Source organism: Mytilus galloprovincialis, chromosome 2 (genome assembly GCF_965363235.1).
Source record: "Mytilus galloprovincialis chromosome 2, xbMytGall1.hap1.1, whole genome shotgun sequence".
Classification (NCBI taxonomy): domain Eukaryota; kingdom Metazoa; phylum Mollusca; class Bivalvia; order Mytilida; family Mytilidae; genus Mytilus; species Mytilus galloprovincialis.
In genome coordinates, this window is record NC_134839.1 from 60,619,676 (window position 1) to 60,636,905 (window position 17,230).

The window sequence follows — 17,230 nt, forward strand, 5'->3', positions numbered from 1 at the left end:
GCTACCTTTAGTGTCAAATTGGTTAAAAATTTCTGGTTTGTCAAATATCCTTATCGTGATTCATCACAATTCTCAAATAATTACCATTACTGTTATTATTGGAATCAGTCATTTTTTTTTTATCTTCTAAAAGAAAGTGAACATTTTATTGTCATTTTCCAAAAATTACCGTTAACGTTGACGCGTCTATACATCTAGTTTGATGAATAATAAAACACTCAGCACTTAGGTCCCTTTCAAACAAAATTATATTGAATATAGAAAGAATTGAAAGTTCAACATTTATTTATAATTCATTAAATTGGTCACTGGATGTTATTAGACAAAAAGCTGTAATGATAATTTGAAATTTATGATTAATAGAAATAAATTTCAGTATAATTTGAAATTTTATACATTTATATAATTTGAACTTTTTATTATTTCTTTAATTTGTTACCTGAATATGCCTAATATTTTCAAAGAAGTCTGCTTCAATGTCTTTTTCTTTCAGCAATCCCAGGTCTGTAAACATTGGATTGGTAGGAAATGCATCAACTAATTTGGACAACAGAAGGATAAACTCATGTCTTATATTCTGAAATGTATAAAACATACAAAAATTAGTGGTAAATTTCAACTAAACAGTTTCCTTCGCCTAAAATATATTTTTCTTTTGCTGTCATACTATTGGCGAATTACAAATTTCTTGCCAAGTTTTTTAATTTTTTATTTTTTTTTAACCCTTTAACAAAAAAAAAATTATTTAGAAATTAAAAAGCAAAGTCCATATAAAATGAACATAATAGAAATGAGTAACTCCCATCAAATCTTCCAATGTCTATGTTCTGAGTTTACAATGTATTAGTCAGTAATGGCTATTCCATTTAACTGTATGTGGGAGGGTAGGAAGGGAAGTTTAATAATTGAATGTGAGTCATGGGTCTTTTTTCAGTATCTGTCTATTTCCAATATGCAAAACTATCTAAACCAGATGCTCCGCAGGGCAAAGCTTTATACGACCGCAGAGGTCAAACCCTGAACAGTTGGGGCAAGTATGGACACAACATTTAAGCTTGATACAGCTCTGAATTTGGATTGTGATTAAATAGTTGACACATGATAGGTTTCTGACACAGAATGAATGTGGTCTAAGAACTTAAACTTAAAAATTTTAAATTGGACATTTACCTATTATGGTCCAATATCCAAAATCTAAATACATGGTAAGATTCAGCATATCATAGAACTCCAAGAATTCAATTTTTGATGAAATCAAATAATGTTCAATTTTAGACCCTTTAGACCTCAATGTGGACCAATTTGAAAACCGGGCCAAATATTTAAAATCTAAATACATGGTTAGATTCAGCATATTGAAGAACCCCATATATTCAATTTTTGTTGAAATCAAACAAAGTGTAATTTTGGACCCCGATTTGGACCAATTTGAAAACTGGGCCAATAATCAAAAATCTAAGTACATGTTTAGATTCAGCATATCAAAGAACCCCGAGAATTCAATTTTTGCTAAAATCAAACTAAGTTTAATTTTGGACCCTTTGGACCTTAATGTAAAACAATTTGAAAACAGGACCAACCAGATGCTCCGCAGGGCGCAGCTTTATACGACCGCAGAGGTTGAACCCTGAACGGTTGGGGCAAGTATGGACACAACATTCAAGCTGGATTCAGCTCTAAATTTGGATTGTGATTAAATAGTTGACAAAGCATAGGTTTCTGACACAGAATGAATGTGGTCTAATGAACTTAAAAAAAATATGTTTGCCTTTGAACAATTCACTATGCTGTTGAATATTAATCCTCTCAAAAAAATGTTTGAAGAAATTTTCTTTTTATTTATGAAATCTGAAATGAAAAAAATTGACCCCCAAATTTTTTTTTCACATCCCCCTTTCCCTTATTTCAAAACTGATCTCAATTCAAATTTCTAATGAAGTTTGCAACAATAACTACTCATTTAAATACATCATAAAATATTAAAATGTAAAAAAAGTGCTTGTTATTACTAAATGGTAAAGATTGTTTTAATCTATCAGTTGGTAGTAAAAGTGAATATACATTGTATATTGTATAAAACAATGATTTAAGTTGATTCAACTACTATTCTGGACAAAGAAAGATAACTCCAATTGAAATCCAATTGGAATTTCTTGCTATTGCACAATATTTTGAAATTATATATTTCTTGCTATTGTGCAATACTGTGCAATTGAAAATATTTGCTATTGCACAATACTGTGCAATTGAAGATTTCTTGCTATTGCACAATACTGTGCAATTGAAGATTTCTTGCTATTGCTGAATACTGTGCAATTGAAAATTTCTTGCTATTGCACAATACTTAATATAATAATTTTGGATCCTGATTTGGACCAACTTGAAAACTGGGCCTATAATCAAAAATCTAAGTACATGTTTAGATTCAGCATATCAAAGAGTCCCAAGAATTCAATTTTTGTTAAAATCAAAATTAGTTTAATTTTGGACCCTTTGGACTTTAATGTAGACCAATTTTAAAACGGGACCAAAAATTAAGAATCTACATACACAGTTAGATTTGGCATATCAAAGAACCCCAATTATTCAATTTTTGATGAAATCAAACAAAGTTTAATTTTGGACCCCGATTTGGACCAACTTGAAAACTGGGCCAATAATAAAAAATCTAAGTACATTTTTAGATTCAGCATATCAAAGAACCCCAAGGATTCAATTTTTGTTAAAATCAAACCAAGTTTAATTTTGGACCCTTTGGACCTTAATGTAGACCAATTTGAAAACGGGACCAAAAATTAAGAATCTACATACACAGTCAGATTCGGCATATCAAAGAACCCCAATTATTCAATTTTTGATGAAATCAAACAAAGTTTAATTTTGGACCCTTTGGGCCCTTTATTCCTAAACTGTTGGGACCAAAACTCCCAAAATCAATACCAACCTTCCTTTTGTGGTCATAAACATTGTGTTTAAATTTCATTGATTTCTATTTACTTAAACTAAAGTTATTGTGCAAAAACCAAGGTTATAATGCTTATTTGGGCCCTTTTTTGGCCCCTAATTCCTAAACTGTTGGAACCAAAACTCCCAAAATCAATCCCAACCTTTCTTTAGTGGTCATAAACCTTGTGTCAAAATTTCATAGATTTCTATTAACTTCAACTAAAGTTATAGTGCGAAAAACAAGAAAATGCTTATTTGGGCCCTTTTTGGCCCCTAATTCCTAAAATGTTGGGACCAAAACTCCCAAAATCAATCCCAACCTTCCTTTTGTGGTCATAAACCTTGTGTTTAAATTTCATAGATTTCTATTCACTTTTACTAAAGTTAGAGTGCGAAAACTAAAAGTATTCGGACGCAGGACGACGACGACGACGCAGACGCCAACGTGATAGCAATATACGACGAAAATTTTTTCAAATTTTGCGGTCGTATAAAAATCTTGCTATTGCACAATATTTTGCAATTAGATATTTCTTGCTTACTATTCTGGACAAAGAAAGATAACTCTAATTAAAAAAAAATTTGCTATTTCACAATATTGTGCAATTAGATATTTCTTGCCATTGCGCAATACTGTGCAATTGAAAAGACTTGCTATTGCACAATACTTAATATAATAATTTTGGATCCTGATTTGGACCAACTTGAAAACTGGGCCCATAATAAAAAATCTAAGTACATTTTTGGATTCAGCATTTCAAAGAACCCCAAGATTTCAATTTTTGTTAAAATCAGACTAAGTTTAATTTTGGACCCTTTGGACTTTAGTGTAGACCAATTTGAAAACAGGACCAAAAATGAAGAATCTACATACACAGTTAGATTTGGTATATCAAAGAACCCCATTTATTCAATTTTTGATGAAATCAAACAAAGTTTAATTTTGGACCCCGATTTGGACCAACTTGAAAACTGGGCCAATAATCAAGAATCTAAGTACATTTTTAGATTCAGCATATCAAAGAACCTAACTGATTCATTTTTTGTCAAAATCAAACTAAGTTTAATTTTGGACCCTTTGGACCTTAATGTAGACCAATTTGAAAACCGGACCAAAGGTTAAGAATCTACATACACAGTCATTACAGTTAGATTCGGCATATCAAAGAACCCCAATTATTCAATTTTGATGAAATCAAACAAAGTTTAATTTTGGACCCTTTGGGCCCCTTATTCTGTTGGGACCAAAACTCCCAAAATCAATACCAACCTTCCTTTTATGGTCATAAACCTTGTGTTTAAATTTCATAGATTTCTATTTACTTATACTAACGTTATGGTGCGAAAACCAAGAAAAATGCTTATTTGGGTCCCTTTTTGGCCCCTAATTCCTAAACTGTTGGGACCTAAACTCCCAAAATCAATACCAACCTTCCTTTTGTAGTCATTAACATTGTGTTTAAATTTCATTGATTTCTATTTACTTAAACTAAAGTTATTGTGCGAAAACCAAGAATAATGCTTATTTGGGCCCTTTTTTGGCCCCTAATTCCTAAACTGTTGAAACCAAAACTCCCAAAATCAATCCCAACCGTTCTTTTGTGGTCATAAACCTTGTGTCAAAATTTCATAGATTTCTATTAACTTAAACTAAAGTTATAGTGCGAAAACCAAGAAAATGCTTATTTGGGCCCTTTTTGGCCCCTAATTCCTAAAATGTTGGGACCAAAACTCCCAAAATCAATACCAACCTTCCTTTTGTGGTCATAAACCTTGTGTTAAAATTTCATAGATTTCCATTCACTTTTACTAAAGTTAGAGTGCGAAAACTAAAAGTATTCGGACGCAGGACGACGACGACGACGACGACGCCGACGCCAACGTGATAGCAATATACGACGAAAATTTTTTCAAATTTTGCGGTCGTATAAAAATTAAGAATGTAAATACACGGTTATATTTGGCATATCAAAGAACCCCAATAATTAATTTTTTGATGAAATCAAACTAAGTTTAATTTTGGACCCTTTTGGCTCCTAATTCCTCAACTGTTAACTGGGACCAAAACTCCCAAAATCAATCCCAACCTTTCTTTTGTGGTTATAAACCTTATGTTAAAATTTCATAAATTTCTGTTTACTTATACTAAAGTTATTGTGCGAAAACCAAGAAAAATGCTTATTTGGGCCCTTTTTGGCCTCTAATTCCCAAACTGTTGGGACCCAAATTCCCAAAATCAATCCCAAGCTTCCTTTTATGGTCATAAACCTTGTCTTTAAATTTCATAGATTTCTATTTACTTATACTAAAGTTGTAGTGCAAAAACCAAATGTCTTCGGACGCCGACGACGTGGACGCCAACGTCATACCAATATACGACCAAAAATTTTTCAATTTTTGCGGTCGTATAAAAATGGTTCTTAGTTGTAGGAATATTTTGAAAGTCCCTTCCTACCCTCCAACATGCATTTTAATGGAATAGTCCTAAACAGATGAAACTTAACTTACACAATAAAAATCAAATACTTTTAGTATCTTACTTCAATCAATAATTTTCATAAATGCATAAATTAACCCTGAAAAATCAAACAGCACACTAGTAACAGTAATATATATATATACAGTACCTCATCTTTATTCTTCACTCCTTTTTTTATTTCTGGTACCAAACTTTGAGCAATAATATCCCTGTAAACATCCTGATCATAGTCGACGCTGCTGAACTGTTTTACCATGACAACCAAGCAATTTGAAGCATTATCTCTTAAAGAGAGATCATCAACCTAAAAGCGGAAAATCCCTAATCAAACACTCAAATGAATAGATAACAACTGTCTAATTACTGACTTTGTGTAGAAAATGCTGGATTAAACCTGGTTTTAAAGCTAGATAAACATCTCACTTGTATAACATTTGCATATAAATTCCAAATGTTTGTAATGGGGAAAAAGATCTATATGGCTCTAGTTTGCTATCAGATATGTTTGAGGTATTTTTTTTACTGACTTTAATTTTGTACCAGTTGACCTTGTGACATAAAACACATAATCACGTTTGATATTCATTTCAAATTTTTCTCTTGCCACAGAAATTTATCTCGGGAAAATGTTATATTTCCTAAAAAAATTGACAAATTTGAAATGTCTGAATTGACTTCTTTGTTGTCAGAAATATAGGGAAAAATATATGCATCTTTCTATCCAATTGAAAAAGATTTAGTTGATAGATTGTTTGCAGCCTTAACATACAGCAGCAAATTTGAAAAAAAAGAAGTATTGAGGTCATATACTTGATAGGATAGAGAAAACGTATATTCAAAATGGCTTTGCAAAGCAAAATTCATCTAAGTGTTTATCCAAATCTATTATGAACACCAATTACTCTTAGTGTTAAGCTGAATGTCATTGGCTAATCAGGACAAATTCTCAGTACTGTAAATGGTCAAATATACAGTTCTTGGTTAATTTTTAATATTATAGGGTCACTGCATAAATGTTTGTGAATATTGTACCCAATAGATTTTTTATATTGTATGAACATAAATTTCATTTTTCTTACCATCTTAATAAAGAAACAGCAATTGACTAACACAGCATGTAAGAACCGTGTATCTAGCATTGTCATCGATTTAATAGTCGAGTTGATCTCTCTGAACCCAGCAAGGCGTCGTAAATAGTCTGGTTCTTCAAGTCGCTTTGGATCCCAAGAATTTAGCTAAACATAACAATATAAAACCAATAAAAATTTTGAAACTTTATTATATATATATATATATATACTGTGGATTCATCTATTTTCGTGTGTGCTAATTTTTGTGGATTGAGGTAAACTGGCATTTTTCATGAATATTTAATTTTGCTGTTTTGGCAAAGTCTGCATACATTCCTTTAGAAAACTTGTAATTTGTTGATCATTTAAATTCCTGGTTCCACTGTACCCACGGAAATTGGTATCCAAAAAATATCAATGAATCCGCAGTATTTTTTAAAGTGATTTTAATATGCTTAAATAAGTGTGTAATGTGTGGGTGTTAACAACTTAAATAAATGTGTAATGTGTGGGTGTTAACAAAATAAATAAGTGTGTAATGTGTGGGTGTTTACAAAATAAATAACCATGAATTGAGTCATAGAATAGATCAGTAATATCTTTTTATTATTTGAGATCTTATATAATATTAACCACACATGAACCCTTATCATTACAAACCTTAATTTACATTTGAGATCTTATAAGTATTTTAAGTACTGAAAGCTATATTAAACATTTGTCCTATCTAACTTTTATTTGTAATATCAAATAACAAAGCTTCTACACAATACATGTTACAACATGATCAGGTAAGGTATGTCATTTACACCAGGACTAAAAAAAAATCACATTTTTAATGAAATAATAGGATTTTGCTTAATTCTTTTTCTGTTCAGTGAGGATTACCACCAGTTAAAATCTATGACTCACTCTCCTAACCTCTATTTATGAATACAAACCTCAGTTACCACTGATGCAATCTTTTCCATGTTCTCGTCACCAGAGCTTATCACCTGAAATACAGTTTATAATGTTATGGAATTTTTTTGAGTATTGAATTTGCTATTCTGGTCGACAGTAATTGAGAGATTTTAAAGTATTTGCAAACAGGATGTAGATGTCTGATAGAAATGAAAAAGTGCTGCAGACCAAGTATGAAGTCATTCAGTTCAGTACATAATATTGTAAAAATGTGTTCATTGAGCATGGTATTAAAAAATCCAAACTATCGGCATATTATCAGGAAACAGGAAGGAGTTGTCTGACAGATCAGAAAAGAGCTTACATGTTACAGCTTATCACTATCAAAGTGCTAACCATTTTTCAGCAGTACCTGAGAAGAAATGAAATACTTCGGATTCACAAAAAAAAACTTACGCTAAGATTGATCATAACTTAAGATATGAACAATGCAGTATACTTACAATGAATCTAAGTCATAATATAGAAAAGAAGATGTGGTATGATTGCCAATGAGACAACTGTCCACAAGAGACCAAAATGACACAGACATTAACTACTATAGGTCACTGTACAGCCTTCAACAATGAGCAAAGCCCATACCGCATAGTCAGCTAAAAAAGGCCCAAATATGACAATGTAAAACAATTCAAACAAGAAAACTAACGGCCTTATTTATATAAAAAAATGAACGAAAAACAAATATGTAACACATAAACAAATGACAACCACTGAATTACAGGCTCCTGACTTGGGAAAGGCACATACATAAATAATGTGGCGGGGTTAAACATGTTAGCGGGATCCCAACCCTCCCCCTAACATGGGACAGTGGTATAACAGTACAACATAAGAATGAACTATAAAAATCAGTTGAAAAAGGCTCAACTCATCAGATGGACAAAAATACAAGTGGATGTGGCGGGTTACTTGTACATCCTGACAACAAAAGACACTATGAACAGATCTGAGAGTACTCGCAGTTATCGGACAGCTAGTTCAAAGCCACTAACAACTAATAAAAAAAAATATGCATCTAAGATTAAACTATCAATCCGTACACATCCAACATCCAATGGATCTAGAGTAAAGACGTCATAAACTGTCAGAGAAAAATATGACCTTGTGCAATGCCAAATTACAGGTATCAACAGATTGTTTTTGTGAAACCAACTCTTGATGAGTAGACTTATGAACTAACAAGAAGTGTTGTGTGCAACATATCTGCTAATCAAATATAAATTCATTCTATTCATTAAAACATGTGAAAAGTGTGATAGAAATATTTGTTCAACTAACAAGATGGACAAACAGAATGCAAATCTTATTCTGTAAATATCTAGTAAAATTTGTGGACCAGTAACAAAATGACAACTTCAATGTTTACCTCTAATATGCCACAAACTAATGTTCTTCCATGACGACTCTGTATGTGTCCACACAGCTTACATATGGATCTGGAAAAAAAAACAATTGACCATCTATATTTGCTTTATTGGCTTAAAATTCTTTTATATAAAATTTCAAACTATATAATTAACGTATTATATTTGCTTTACTGACTAAAAAAAAGAAGCTTTTATATAAAATTTCAAACTATAAAAAAAATGTGTTTATTCCATCATTGTATGTAGTAGAACTTAATATTAAAATGCATGCAAAAAACAGATCATGTGCCTTTAATTAAAGTGATTGAAAGCACTGAACAGTAAAGATTGCTTCAATTTATCAGTGGGAAGTAAAATTAATTATTGCATTTGTTGTAGTTGATTTAACAGCAATTCCAGACAAAGGAAGATAACTCCAATTTTTTCAAAAGATGATGTTAACAATGACATCATTCTATTTTAAGAACAGATATTAGATTCCTGTAGCTTGTAAAAGTTATGTAATTTTCTTGATAAGTGTATCAATATTTTGTGCCTTAAATAACTAAGCATATATTACATCCATAAATTGCTTGAAATGTCCATGGATAGAGTGTATAGAATGTGTGGATCAATGCACTATATTTTGTGTATCAAAAAAGGTAGTGATAAGGCTTGGAAGATTTAGATATCAAGTAAGTCCCATAAGGTTTGGAATGCATTTCATGCAGTCTTAACCTTAAAACAAGTTGAAAAAGCAACATTCTTTAAATGCCTATCCCAAGTCATTGGTTCCTGTGTCATTTTGGTTTTGTTATAAATTAGGCAGTTAGTTTTCTCATTTGAATTGTTTCACATTTTTAATGTCTGGACATTGAATAGCAGATCACAAAGTTTTTCTCATTGTTGAAGGCTGTATTGGTGTCTATACGCGTTTACTATCACTTCATTTTAACTGGTGCAACCATATCTCATCACATAATATTTATATTGTGTGTATAATTACCTGAAAAAATCCTGTTTATTATCAACTATTTTCAGCAGATTTCTAACACTCTTCAAAATATCATTTTCTATCTTCTAAAATATCATAAAAATATTTTCAATTAATAAAGTCACATAATACAATTCATAAAGAGAGGACATCACATGTATCTTATCTTCCAACTTTATGAGTCTGAAATACAAATCTAAATTTAGAAACACCACAAAATCATTGCACTTACATCTTTTAATTTACATACTCATTTCCATAAGGTAGACATTTCAATTTGGCTAAAGGGAAGTAATTCATTCTTTCCCAAGTAATGCCTACAGACAAAAATTCTCAAAAATATTCATTTACTCCGTGGAGAAATAAAACAATGAAATTTTTTTTTTTTTTTACAACAACTTGGTTAACAAATAGTTGGACCATTATTCATTTTGAAAATTTACAAAAAAATAAAAACATGCAGTAAAATTGAAAATTATCTCCATTCAGATACTAATTTGACCATTTACAATAATGGATTTGGAAATTCCTTATAAACCAAACAAATTGTAAGCTAAGTATAACCTAATTGATGAAGTTGATTGGTTAATACAAGGGTGATAATTTACTCTATCACATGGCTAAGTGGGTGACAATTTTTTTAGTTGTCTCCCTTCATGCAGATCATGGGTTATACTAAAAGGTTTTATTAACATTTAATGTGCAATATTTTCAAACAATAGATATTTTATACTCAATTATTATAATAACAGGAAAATGAATTGTGAGTTTACATCAATGATTTTAAAGACAATATTCAGGTTCTATGTTTCGACCTGAGACCTTTTTATATAGAATGTAAAAAAAAAAATACACTTCACTTTTGTTGTTTTTCTAATAACTGTTACATTTTTATGTACATGATATCATAGTTCTTACTTTCCATTTACAATTAAGAAAATAATGATAGAAAATTTGGTATAGCAAATAAAATAACACATATCTGAGAGGGCGATCGAGCAGATTGTTATCCCTTGACATTAAAGGGAAATTCCGCGATTTTTTACTTATCATCTAATTATGTTCATCTTAACATAAAAAAACACATTTGCAAAGTTTTAAATTTATATTCCTTCTAATAACGGAGAAAATCAAGTAGTTGTAACTTTTTTGGTTGAATTCTCGAGTGGGTCGTGACGTATTAGCCCGATTTATTGAATTCTGGGAAAAATTAAAATCTGTTTAACTCTTATAGCTTATCGACAATATACGTAATTAAAAGCGCACAGCTGACGAATGGTCGAAGTTATTAACCACAATATAAGAATGAACGAAAATGAATACGCATATACCGTTTTGTATTGATTGAATTAAACTCCTATAAAATTATCTCTAGTAAATGTTTTTGAATAAATTTAATTAATTATTGTTGAGATTTTTTTCATAAAATATTTATTGAACATTTTTACTGATATTGAACTGAAAATATTTCAGTTCTATTTACCGTTATTGTTTTGATAATCATTTCAATGCAACTAATGTGTGAGCAGAGTGTGTATATTATTTTGTAAAGGTCACTGTATATTTCTCGGCTTGAGGTCAATTCGTTTACCTTGTAGCTATTTAGCCGCAGGTGTGAGTTCAAGCGTACACAGGTATAAATGTTGTTATTTGGAAAGGATAAACAGAAAGGATTAGAAAGAGTATGCTGTCACGATGTTAATACACTAAGATTTAATACACGATGAGAATAAAGATACAATAATTAAATTGTGTAAATTAATTGAAAATAAAATTCAGATTCGTAATTCCGAAAGTGTATAAAAATAAAAGGAAACAATTTTTGATTACTTTCTTAGCGGCAATTGGCGTAAAGATTCAAATATGAAGCAAAAAATAGTAGTTTTAATCTTTTATAAAAACTAAATGCAATATTACCCAATTTGATATACCATTGTACATCTGTTTGATATCATTGACTTTACCGGAATTTCTTAACTTGTATTCAAATCTGGCTGTGTTTAAATGCTAATAAAACTATTGCAATTTTAAAGTTTTTAATTGACAAAAAAATACAACATACAACATGCATGATTTTTTTTTAGTTTCTTTTTAACATTTTATTCTTACATAATTAAATTCATTTGACAATCATTTACACGAACTTTTTGTGAAAAGAATATCAATTATCTAAGCTAAGGCATTATTTCTTTTGAGGATTTTTGAGGATTTTTTTTAAAATTCTATGGTAATATTTGTGCAATGTTGAACATGATAGCCGTCATTAATCCAAATAAGTAATACAGTAGTTGTAATAAAAGTTATATTTTAGTCATGCATAACTGATATTGACGAATTTATAATAGTTCGTCCATACATCGTTGTTCTTGAAACAATCATTATTAGGGAGACAGATTTGTAAAAGCAAATTGCTTGTTTCTGAATCCTTAATATTATTTCATTGTATAATATGTTTAATGTTGATTTATCTGAATAAATATTGTTTAAACTAATCATTATTAGTATACATGTAAGTTTCCTGACGTATAAGAGCCATTGAGGATGAGCTCCAGAGAAATCAGACTAGTGGCGTTTCGTTCGTTTGTTTGTTGGGAAAGGAGAGGAAATGCAACCGCTTGTACAGATAAACGACAGAATTACCATACAAGCATTTATAGTCAACACAATCAGAAAGAGTTCCCATCGTTAGACGGGGAATATGAAGGCTTCCAAGAATGAACAAGTGACATGTCTAACTCTGAACAGTTAGAAAACAGACTATCGACATCGACCGCTTGTTCTTAATATTTGAAACCGTATGCATATATATACATATACGTTTATGATATATATAGTGATGAGTTCTTGCGTCTGACAAAAACTAAATTCCTTCATGGTTATATCTTGCCATACGTTTATATTGGTTTGTAAGGTGATTACTCACAATCGTTATTTGAAAATCCTGTTTGTGAGATGTAGATTCATTTCAATACAGAAATTTCGTCTATATATTTCACAAGTGTATAACACGGAGAAGCTCTGAAGGTCCATTACTTCCATTTTGTTTGGGTGTGAACCATCGATGTTTACAGCAATATTACAGAATAAGATGATGATGGTAGTAAGAACTATGGGCGTCATGTGGCAAATATTACATGCATATCGGACAATGAGTTGTCAATCTGTATGAAAAGATTTCCAATACAACCATATTATTGAGAAGGAATGTTTACATGCTATACTCTCGTACTAGTATTACAGGGTTCTTGTGGCGTTCACCTTAGACACACATCTTTTTAACGATGTTTAAAAAAAAGACAGAACCAATTTAATGTCATATTTCCCTATTTTTTAAATATAACTAAAAGTCTTTTATCTGACAAGAATACCCCTATTTAGCGAACAAGTAATTTATTCTTTTTTCTGTTATTGAATACCAAGAAAGAAAATAAATCCCGAAATTAATTTGAAACTTTGATACTCAAAAGTTTCCCAGCAAAATATTCACATTCCCTGGGGATAATTAGTGTTCGTCCAGTGGCATATATAACAATTGTGATGACGAATTACTTCCTTTGTTCGAGAACAATCTTATTGAAATATAAATCTGTGATTTTACTAGGTCCACAGCTTCAATGAACCAAAGCAAAAGTTATACATCGACCTGTATTTAAATCAAATTGGTTCTCTTCTTCTTCTGGTATACAATAATCTATCGACATTCGATGATTACATACTGTTGGCATACGTGGACTAGTCTATTTACAACACTTTTACCCCTATTTATTCAAAATATATGTTTTTTTTCTTATGTTCAATGTATACATGTATATATTTTAAATTGCGCTATAGTTCCGTAACTTTCTATCCAGTCGTATAAACGAATCGTCGGCAAGTGCGTACATTTTTTTAAATCAATATTTCTGGTCTGTTCCAATCTGTCCTTCACTATTGACAATGACTATATATTACATTTTCCCAAATTCACCCTTGGAAAAAATATTTAAATAGATTTTAATTTCATCAAATCTTATTTTTTGGGTATTATTTATATGTTTATGAATTATATGCTTTACACCAGAAATGTTATTTATAAACAAGCGTATGAGTTTAGTAATATCAAGTAAGACAGAGTTGTATATTATTCATCTGATAGTTCAAAATGGAAAGTTATAAGTTATAAGTTATCAGCCGTGTACACTGATCAATACCTGCAGAAGTGAAACGATGCATGAACTTGCAAGCCCGACAGGAAATCGCTTGAATACCTGGACGTGTCACCTCACACCCCTCACAATACCTTTGGAAGTAATACCTTTAGCCATGCTGGTGATCAGATGAGGGAAGATCAAAATATATTTGTTTATTACTTTAAAGAATTATGAACAAATTAGATTTTCGAAAACAATTTTCACGGAACACTTATTTATGATTTCAACTTTGACTTTTCACCTAATTCCAATATCAACAGTTTAAAAACAACAGACCATGGTAATTTAAAAAAAGTAAGAATATTTTTCGTATCAAGTTAGTTAGTCGGATAAAACAACCGTACGATTGACAAGATATCGACACGCAATTACGACTACATCGGTTACTGTAGTTTTGTTTCTTTGTGGTTTATAGACATATCGTTTTTATTAATCGGGAAAGAAGACAAAATGGCGGATCGCAGAGAATTGATACTCTAAATTTAAAATCGATGGTGATCGCTTATCTAGCGGAATAAAACTTTAATATCTATGAATTTGAGCATTTTTATACAGAATGAACATAATATCATTTTTTCATTTTTTTGCGAAGTTTCCCTTTAACAATGTTTTCATGGGGTAACAAATCTGCTTTATCACCTTCTCAGCTATTCATTATTTATATAAAAGTAATCTTGATAAATACTAAAATATGATTTTTGAATGCCAAAATCAAGAAAAAAACACTGTGATTGGACAAAACTTCTCACATAAAATACTTACCTGTGAAAGGACAAAACATATCGTATAAAATACTAACCTGGGATCTGTATAGTCCTTCACTCAGGAAAGGTAATAACAATGTAACTAGTGTCGAACACTGTGATTGGTCAGTTACAAACTCACTTAACCTATAACAATAAAAATCAATGAATCCTGTTTATGATAAAAACACTTTGTCATGACATCATAAGATAAGACCAAAAATCCTGAAAATGGTTAAAAAACTGAAAGGAGGGTTGATTGTAGAATTCTTATATAAGTCAATCGAGTGAGAAAAATTTGGAATTCAGAAAAAGCACATATAAAGTTGACTAATACAAGTTCATAATATTTTTGGTAAATTGCTTCAGCATTTCTGCATTTGATATAGACATGTGACAAAAAATTAGCATTTCAGGTTTGTCATTGTGTTATTCATATTGATTCAAGTTCAGAACAACAAAAAAGAAAATAAGACACTAGATTAACATAAACATAAATTAATGTTTATCTTTGCACCCCCCTCTTAATTTGTTTCTTTTGTCTCTTTTCAGACTTTCATAGTTTAGCCAACTATGGTTTTGATAAAAGTAAAGCCTAGTTATAATTGCAGAGGAACCAGATGTCAGACATACGGGCAAGTCAAAAACATTTCCCTTTGCAACCTTGTAGCATAACATAGATTCAAATGTACATCTAGCATAACATAGATTCAGGTGTACATGTGTCTATTAAATCTGACTACAGTTACAACATATAACCTTAAAACTGACCTTGACAATATCTCCAGTTCTTTAGTTAAATGCTTATCCTTGAGTTTCACTCCTACCACTGTGCTCTGTATGTGTGACAGAATGGCTGGAACATGTGGAACCAGTAACTTCATTCCTAAATGCACTTCATCTAAAAATAAAACGAAATAAAAGAGTCACAAAATTATCTATTGTTCAAGGTATATCTAAATTCCTCTCTTTCCTTAAGATTATACTATAAATTACATTTATAATGATACATTATTATTTTGAAGTTTGTCTAAAAATAAAACACAACAAAATATTTTATAAACGATTTTGTATCATTACCTTGAGTATCTTGCTTTAAGTTGCCATAGAAACACGATCCTACAGCCAATGGTGGTGTATCCTCCTCGGAAACTAGAAGATTATACACAATCTGTACAATATATTGTTTTATATCAAAACTGGCTTCCTGTTCATTCAGTAATTTGAAAATATTAACCAGAGGATAGTTTGTCTTGTCATCTCCCTTTAGTTTCACCAACAGTAAATAATATCTAAAATATAAAATGGAAACTTATATTATACATGTATTGTAACAAATAAAAGCAGATAAAAAACTATTGTTTTGACAGATCTACATTTTATGATTTAGTATACTGTAAATTCCAGAAATTATTTCAAGCATTTGTTACTGTGATAATAGAAAAATGAACAAAAATGCAAGTTTAATTTTTGCGATCTCAGGAAATCTGCAAATATATTTATGTATCAGATATAATGACATTTCTTATTATTGAGATACTCTCCAAGTCAAATATTTGCATTAATTAAAACACAGTAATAATTTCTAAATCTACAGTTCACTAAATCTAATATTTCTACTTCATAAACTGTATATAAGGAAATTTTTGTGAGAGAAATTTAATCTATGTAGCCATTTTACTGTTCATTAAAATGCATTGCACAAGGCCATGAAATATTCTAATAATTGATAAAGTTAATATTTATCTGCCCCCCATCTTAAGCACAAATTGTTAACAACAAAAAACACAAAAATAGCAAAACAACATTGTACTAAATTCAGATTTTTTTTCTTCACATTTATATAGATCTCTAATACAATTTTTTGTTAGTATATATGCAGAAATCAATCAATTCATGAATACACTGCCCTGAATACTTGTTGCAATTTTCCATTCAATATAAAGCAAACAACAAATACCAATGCTAATAATACTATGCCAGTACATAAAAGAACCTCTAAAAATTAATACTGTAAATTCAGATATTATTGCGAGGTTTTAATTATTGCAAAAATTGCGACAGAGTTGTAAATGCAATAATCTAAACTTGCATTTTAAAATATTTTATATGATTTGATCAGGATTTTAATCGTGAAAATTAAAATTGTGTTTAAGTCGTAAATGACAAAATCACAATAATAAATGCACCCAATAATTTCTGAATTGACAGTAGTAAATAGTTTACAGGTTGTTCTTGTATTGTGTTGTTACACCACTGTCCCAGTGAGGGCAGGATAGAGTGCTCACAAACTAAAACCCATCATATTCTGTGTAGAACTGTCCCAAGTCAGGAGCACATAATTCAGTGGTTGTTGTTTGTTACTGTCCATCATCTTTGTTTAGTATATAGTTTTGTACATAAATCAGGCAGTTTGTTTTCTCTTACATTTTGTCATAAAACTATCATAGTCAACTATTCTCATAGTTTAATGCCATACAGAGACATTTAGATGTTAGA

The 17,230-nt window shown here is 30.5% G+C and overlaps 1 protein-coding gene across 2 annotated transcripts in view; it reads right to left on the minus strand.

Annotated features, from left to right (window-relative positions):
• Positions 1-17,230, minus strand: part of LOC143064019 (small subunit processome component 20 homolog) — a 112,012-nt gene that overhangs the window by 38,528 nt on the left and 56,254 nt on the right. For both annotated transcript variants that reach the window (XM_076236517.1, XM_076236516.1), the window contains exons 32-40: positions 15,812-16,023; positions 15,503-15,632; positions 14,788-14,878; positions 9,811-9,884; positions 8,825-8,894; positions 7,437-7,490; positions 6,505-6,660; positions 5,574-5,729; positions 440-577 (exon numbers count right to left, since the gene is read on the minus strand). In XM_076236517.1, coding sequence (XP_076092632.1) covers positions 440-577; positions 5,574-5,729; positions 6,505-6,660; positions 7,437-7,490; positions 8,825-8,894; positions 9,811-9,884; positions 14,788-14,878; positions 15,503-15,632; positions 15,812-16,023 — 1,081 coding nt within the window. The remainder of the gene's footprint in view (positions 1-439; positions 578-5,573; positions 5,730-6,504; positions 6,661-7,436; positions 7,491-8,824; positions 8,895-9,810; positions 9,885-14,787; positions 14,879-15,502; positions 15,633-15,811; positions 16,024-17,230) is intronic.